Here is a 7,813-nt window from a genome sequence, read left to right as displayed (position 1 = left end):
GAGTATATGAGTATAACTGTGAGCATGGAAGAGTATAACTGAGTATAAAAGAGTATAACTGAGCATGGAAGAGTATAACGCAGAGTATATGAGTATAACTGTGAGCATGGAAGAGTATAACTGAGCATGAAAGAGTATAACGCTGAGTATATGAGTATAACTATGAGCATGGAAGAGTATAACTGAGTATATGAGTATAACTGTGAGCATAGAAAATTGTAACTTTTGAGTATATAAGAGTATAACTGTGAGCAAGGAAGATTATAACGCTGCATATATAAGAGTATAACTATGAGCATGGAAAAGTATAACTCTTGAATATATAAGAATATAACTTTGAGTATATGAGTAACTGTGAGCATAGAAAATTGTAACTCTTGAGTATATAAGAGTATAACTGAGTATATGAGTATAACTGTGAGCAAGGAAGATTATAATGATGCGTATATAAGAGTATAACTGTGAGCATGGAAAAGTATAACTCTTGAGTATACTATGAGCATGGAAAAGTATAACTCTTGAGTATATAAGAGTATAACTGTGAGCATGGAAGAGTGTAATGCTGAGTATATAAGAGTATAACTGTGAACATGGAAGAGTATAACTCTGAGTATATGAGTATAACTGTGAGCATAGAAGAGTATAACTCCAAGAATAGAATAGTATACTGTAACTGTGAGTATAGATTAGTATAACTGTGAGTATATATAATAGTATAACTGCAAGTATAAAAGAGCGTTCAGGCAGAAGTAGTACAACTCTGAGTATTGGCAGCACAGTAGTTGAAGGATTGCCTCCTGGCTGTTTACAGGTCCTTCTCAAAAAATTAGCATATTGTGATAAAGGTCATTATTTTCCATAATGTAATGATAAAAATGAAACTTTCATATATTTCAGATTCATTGCACACCAACTGAAATATTTCAGGTCTTTAATTGTTTTAATACTGATGATTATGGCATACAGCTCATGAAAACCCAAAATGCCTGTCCCAAAAAATTAGCATATTATGAAAAGGTTCTCTAAACAAGCTATTAACCTAACCATCTGAATCAACGACATAACTCTAAACACCTGCAAAAGATTCCTGAGGCTTTTAAAAACTCCCAGCCTTGTTCATTACTCAAAACTGCAATCATGGGTAAGACTGCCGACCTGACTGCTGTCCAGAAGGCCATCATTGACACCCTCAAGCAAGAGGGTAAGACACATAATGAAATTGCTGAATGAATAGGCTGTTCCCAGAGTGCTGTATCAAGGCACCTCAGTGGGAAGTCTGTGGGAAGGGAAAAGTGTGGCAGAAAACGCTGCACAATGAGAAGAGGTGACCGGACCCTGAGGAGGATTGTGGAGAAGGGCCGATTCCAGACCTTGGGAGACCTGCGGAAGCAGTGGACTGAGTCTGGAGTAAAAACATCCTGAACCACCGTGCACAGGCGTGTGCAGGAAATGGGCTACAGGTGCCACATTCCCCAGGTCAAGCCACTTTTGAACCAGAAACAGCAGCAGAAGCGCCTGACCTGGGCTACAGAGAAGCAGCACTGGACTGTTGCTCAGTGGTCCAAAGTACTTTTTTTGGATGAAAGCAAATTTTGCATGTCATTCGGAAATCAAGGTGCCAGAGTCTGGAGGAAGACTGGGGAGAAGGAAATGTCAAAATGCCAGAAGTCCAGTGTGAAGCACCCACAGTCAGTGATGGTCTGGGGTGCCATGTCAGCTGCTGGTGTTGGTCCACTGTGTTTTATCAAGCGCAGGGTCAATGCAGCTAGCTATCAGGAGATTTTAGAGCACCTCATGCTTCCATCTGCTGAAAAGCTTTATGGAGATGAAGATTTCATTTTTCAGCATGACCTGGCACCTGCTCACAGTGCCAAAACCACTGGTAAATGGTTTACTGACCATGGTATTACTGTGCTCAATTGGCCTGCCAACTCTCCTGACCTGAACCCCATAGAGAACCTGTGGGATATTGTGAAGAGAAAGTTGAGAGACGCAAGACCCAACACTCTGGATGAGCTTAAGGCCGCTATCGAAGCATCCTGGGCCTTCATAACACCTCAGCAGTGCCACAGGCTGATTGCCTCCATGCCACGCCGCATTCAAGCAGTCATTCATGCAAAAGGATTCCCGACCAAGTATTGAGAGCATAACTGAACATGATTATTTGAAGGTTGGCAATTTTTGTATTAAAAACACTTGTCTTTCATTGGTGGGATGAAATATGCTAATTTTTTGGGACAGGCATTTTGGGTTTTCATGAGCTGTATGCCATAATCATCAGTATTAAAACAACTAAAGACCTGAAATATTTCAGTTGGTGTGCAATAAATCTGAAATATATGAGTTTCATTTTTATCATTACATTATGGAAAATAATGACCTTTATCACAATATGCTAATTTTTTTAGAAGGACCTGTATGTGGAGTTTGCATGTTCTCCTCGTGCATACGTGGATTTTCTCCAGGTACTCAGGTTTCCTCCCACAGACTGGTTCTCATCTGCTAACTTAGTGCTTTTTGATGTTTATTTTTATCTGCACCAAAGCTGTGAGTATAACTGTGAGCATGTTATGTACCACACTATGAAGTGCTTTTTAAACAAAGTTGGATTTGATCAATGCTGGCATTAAAAAACTAACAGCAACAGCTAATTGTGTTTTTATTGAGAAGTTAATAGGTCTTGGTTTTGTAAAGGTAAATATTCTTCTAGCAACTTTTACATTTCTTGTTTTTAAAAATCATTGAAGTTGAATGTTGTACAATCAGTCCACTCTGGAGAAAGAACATTTCAAAAACCTCATTAAAATCCCATTACTGATGTGATGATGAGTGGATGAATAATTTTTAATTGTCTTTTCGTTTGTATTCAACATGAGCCAAGCCATCAACCCAACTGTTTTGTTCTGTTTCCTGTGTAGGAGTGACTCCAGTGACTTTTTCAAAGTGGGAGAAGATTGACAGCTTGGAGATGAGGAGAGGGGAGGCCTGTGGGAAACCCAGAGAAAAACTGCTGAGTGTGGAAGAAATGCTGAAGGCGGCCCAATCATGACTGAAAATACAAACTGTATTGAGACTGGAAAACTACAACACTGCTTACATACCATCAGAGAGCAGGGATTAAAAAGACGTTTGTTTTATTTATTCAGGTCTCTCTTGTAAATGAGTCCTCGTGACTCAATGAGACTAACCAGGCGAAATAAAGTTTGAATGAATTCTTATCACATCATAATCCTTTTTTATTGTTATTCAGCTTTTACTTTGTTCAAACCTTTTCCCAGGATCATATTAACACTAATGCTGCGTCTGTTTGTTACTGTGGCTGTGTGTGAGCAGCCTGCAGTGCTCAACAGAAAACTAATTTAAGTTTAAATATAACTTGGCTACATAACCATGACATGTTACTAAACCAAGCAGCAGTTCAGTAATCAAGAGATGCTGGCGTGTGCACAGGGAGGTCACTCAGAGGTCACACGCTGTTATTTCTGACTGCTGAGTAAAAACCTCTTTGACAGTGTCAGTGGGTATTTGTAGCATGTCTCATGTTTAAATTTGTATGATCTGAAACACGCATATGAAGAATAGAATACCAAAGCTGTTGCAGTGAAGTGCACATCAGCAGTACAATACATGTTGTCTTATTTAGATATAGATATTAAAAATGTGTGGTATACTTTGACAGACAGCATCCATAAAACTGAAATCATTAGTTTTATTATTTTGTAATGTTGGACACACAAATGTACAAGATTGATAAAACTCAATAATAATAACAGAAATAATTAAATGTTTTATTCTTTTTTTTTCCCCAAAATAATTATTTTTACGACTGACAGTGATGAATTTCTTGGGACCCTTTCCACAATATAAAAATAAACACATACAGTATGATGTGATCGGAGCCTAAAGCTTGTTTTGTCTCTTCAGTCCCAGAAACATCGACGCTTGTCCACCTGCATTTTGGTGAATTCCAGTCAGTAGTTGAGCTTCCGTCTTCTTCCAAGGAGTCATTAATGAAAATGTGACAAATGGTTCGATTACAGTGACGCATCTTCAGCTCAAATGGTTTTTGCCTGTTTCTACCGTTCACACTATTTGTCTAAACAAACTGGGGTTGCATTTCCTCTTGCGTCCACATCTTGGGAGGTTGGCTAGTCTCATGAACCCTTTACTGCAGGGCCTTCAACTGGCGGCCCACTTCTGATAGACTCAATTAAATTATTAAAGGCTATGCTTAAGATATCACTTTCAACATCTACATAAATATTGAAATCCCCCATTATTATGACATTATCAGTATTTAGTAGTAAGTCAGTTCAAGTCAGAGAATTCAGATAAAAACTGAGAGTAAGCGTCTGGTGGATGATGTATAACAACGAGTAAAAGTAGCTTTTCTGATTTCCATTTTGGATGAGAAAGACTGAGGGACAGCGATTCAAAAGAATCATAACTAATAACTGGTTTGGCATTAATCAATAATCCTGACTGAAAAATAGAAGCTACTCCTCCACCTCGGCCAGTTGTTCTAGGAACATGAAATTTTAAATAATTAACAGGAGTGGATTCATTTATACCAACAAAATCCTCCTGTTGTAGCCAAGTTTCTGTCAGACAGAATAAATCAATATGATGATCAGTTATCAGTTCATTAACTAACAGGGATTTAGAGGAAAGAGATCTGATGTTCAATAATCCACATTTAATGAATTTATGATTTTGCTTTGGTAAAGTAACTGTTTATTTTAATCAGATTTTTATGGTTTATATTTTTAGAGCTGATTTTTGGTTTATTTAATTTAAGCCATGGGCGAGTTGACACTGTTTCAATGTGGGTGTGGGTGACGGAGAAGCAGCAAAGTGTGGAAGACTAAACATTGTTGCTGGTCAGGTCGGGTGGGAGGTACATACAGTTTTTGGTAGAACTGCAGAGGATCGGTTCACTGCAGAGGACTGGTTCACTGCAGAGGACCGGTTCACTGCAGAGGACCGGTTCACTGCAGGACTGGTTAACTGCAGAGGACCGGTTCACTGCAGAGGACCGGTTCACTGCAGAGGACCGGTTCACTGCCGATGAAAGCTGGTGGAAGATGTTGAGTGTTCTGCCTCCTGCAGGAGGAAATCATGATCACATGGACAGAACCATCATGCGCACCTTTTATCCTTTTTGTTAGTGTTTTGCACATTTATAATGTAAACACATTTCTCTTTCCTTATTCTTTGATAAAAATTAAACACCAAAGTGTGAACTTATTCTGTGTTGTTGTGGTTAGATTATGGCAGCGTTATTCAAAGTATGGCACGTGTCAAACTCAAGGCCCGGGGCCCAAATGTGGCTCTCGTTGACATCTTATCTGGCCCCCAGGAAGATATGTTAAACGTAAAATACTTTTATCACTCAAATTTTTTCATTATGATGTTGAAAGTACAACAGAGAACATCAAATGAGACCAAACTCTTGAGGAACTTGTGACCAAAAAAAGATGTTGGTATCTAACTGGAGTTAATGTAGATTCTGAAATTGGCCCTTAGTTTGAAAAAGATTTTAATTTCGGCCCCCTTCTGAGTTTGACACCCATGATGTATGGGTATCCTCAGTCGGGATTTGAACCGGCGACCTTCCAGCTGAGAGGCAATAGCTGTACCAACGTTGTGCTGCTTTAATCAAAGCTTTTTTTGTTTTTTGAATGTCCAGAAGACCAGATTTAACTTTTTTAGATTTTTCTACCTGGATTATTGAGCATGCATCAGGATATTTAATCAAAGCTGTTTTGTTGGAGGTGAATTTTTTCAGTCTGTTGTCGCTGCACGACAGAAAAATCAGTTTAGCGTTTCCATTAACGTCAATAAAAATCAGATTACTGCTTGTTGCAAGAAAATTATATTTTGCTTATAGGAAAGTTATTTTGCTTAGTCAGGAGGAATACGTCTTGAAAAATCATGAATTTATTTCAAAGTTTCATGCGAGATCATTCAGCAGATTCTCTGCAGCCAAAAACTCAACCTGCTTTTTATTTAAGCTTTCTGCAAACACGACTATCTTATGGATTCAAACTGAAACTCATCTTTGAAATATCCAGATGTCAAAACACGTTTTAGGTGAAAACAGAAAACAGTCTGATCTGTTAGAAACGGTTTATTTTTACAGTAATGAACCAAACTGGACGTGAGAAATAAGTTATTTCAGCTATTGGTCAGTAGATGCCGTAGGTGTGCTCCTTCCCGTCTCTGTATCGGTCCAGGTAGCGCAGCGGCTGCCCGTGTGGGAATTTAACTTGTGGAGGGTGGTACACAGGCGGTCTTATGAACTCGAACACCGGCTCCTTCATGTCTGCAGGAAACAGCAGCAGCTTTAATTTGGGTTTCATGAGACCACTCCTTGGTCAGAATTCGAATCATCTGTCAATCATTTTGTGTAAAATATACATAAAAACAGAAAGTAATGGTTTGAACTCACATAAACTTGTATTTTATTCACAGTGGAGCATTAACATCACATGATGAGAAATTCTACCATTTCTGAAGGAAACAAAGTCATTTTGAATTTTATGGCAGCAAAATGTGCGTGACGAATCATGGCGAGTGGACGGAGCAACTTTATCCACTACCAGGTGCAGTGGAGGAGCCAGGGGGTGGCCAGAGGTGGTCTTGGCCCCCATAAATTAATCTTCGGCCACCCCAATCATCTGAGGAAATTCACTTTTAAGCAAAATAAAAACTACAAAGTTTCTTTAACTGAAGGTGGTCAGTTGCATACATAGTAGGGCTGCAACAACAAATCGATAAAAATCGATTATTAAAAGTGTTGGCAACGAATTTCATTATCGATTCGTTGGTCGCGCGACTATGCGTCTTTCACGGCGCTGTAGAGCCGTTTTGTTCATACACATACATACATACATACATTATATACATATATATATATATATATATATATATATATATATATATATATATTTTTTTTTTTTTTACTCTCTCATTCCAGAAAACAACAACAAACAACGTCAGCCTTCATGATGGAGACATCATGGACACCACATCAAGCAGCTGTCTTCACTGAAAGATCCTTAAATGATCATCACTGACATCAATGGTTGAAGAAGAAGGCTTCACTACAATGATCCACACTTTTAATCCAGGTTACACTCTTCCCTCAAGGACACATCTTACAAAGTAGCCACATATTGTGCAGGTATAAAGATACATTTGCGTGTGTGTGTGTATGTATATATATATATATATATATTTTTTTTTTTTCATCTTTAAATCACTTCTTGGTCTGTTGCCTTCATACATCTCCTCCTACATGTCTCTGCTTGAGTGCAGCTACGGAGTGCGCTCTCAGGACATTATTACCTGCAGTGTTCCCTCAGTGAGGACTGAACTTGGCAAAAGGGCCTTCTCCTACTCCGCTCCCGTTTCTTGGAATATCTTACAAAAAGATTTGAAGCTCTCGACCTTGACCTCTCTAAGTGTCTTTAAGAATCTGTTGGACTCCTGGCAGGGTCCAATGCTGACATGTTCCTGTTTTTAGTTTTCTACATTTGTCTTGGAATCTAGCTGTTTTTTGTTTTGTTACTTTTCCTTTTAGCCATCCTATTTGTTAAAAAAAAAAAAAAAAAAACTGTAGTATGAGTTTTTATAATTGCTTATTGTTGTTACTGTTGTCCATTGTTGTCATCTTTCTTTGTTGAAATCGGGTCTCTCTTGTAAATGAGTCCTCGAGGCTCAATGGGATTTACCTGTAGAAATAAAGGTTGATTGATTATATATATATATATTAATATATATATATATATATTAATATATATATATATAA

The 7,813-nt window shown here is 38.2% G+C and overlaps 2 protein-coding genes across 2 annotated transcripts in view; one reads left to right on the top strand and one right to left on the bottom strand.

Moving 5' to 3' along the window:
* The window catches only part of fdxr (ferredoxin reductase), a 33,842-nt gene extending 30,656 nt beyond the window's left edge, over positions 1 to 3,186 (top strand). The window contains exon 12 of the mRNA XM_037691603.1: positions 2,919 to 3,186. Within this exon, the coding sequence (XP_037547531.1) occupies positions 2,919 to 3,049 (131 nt within the window). The 3' untranslated portion in view covers positions 3,050 to 3,186. The remainder of the gene's footprint in view (positions 1 to 2,918) is intronic.
* Positions 3,187 to 6,115: 2,929 nt separating this feature from the next.
* Positions 6,116 to 7,813, bottom strand: part of mrpl38 (mitochondrial ribosomal protein L38) — a 6,049-nt gene continuing 4,351 nt past the window's right edge. Inside the window, exon 9 of the mRNA XM_037690695.1 lies at positions 6,116 to 6,325. Within this exon, the coding sequence (XP_037546623.1) occupies positions 6,189 to 6,325 (137 nt within the window). The 3' untranslated portion in view covers positions 6,116 to 6,188. The remainder of the gene's footprint in view (positions 6,326 to 7,813) is intronic.

This window comes from Nematolebias whitei, chromosome 17 (assembly GCF_014905685.2).
Source record: "Nematolebias whitei isolate Nwh7 chromosome 17, NemWhi1, whole genome shotgun sequence".
Classification (NCBI taxonomy): Eukaryota; Metazoa; Chordata; class Actinopteri; order Cyprinodontiformes; family Rivulidae; genus Nematolebias; species Nematolebias whitei.
This window is presented reverse-complemented; position numbering and strand designations above follow the sequence as displayed.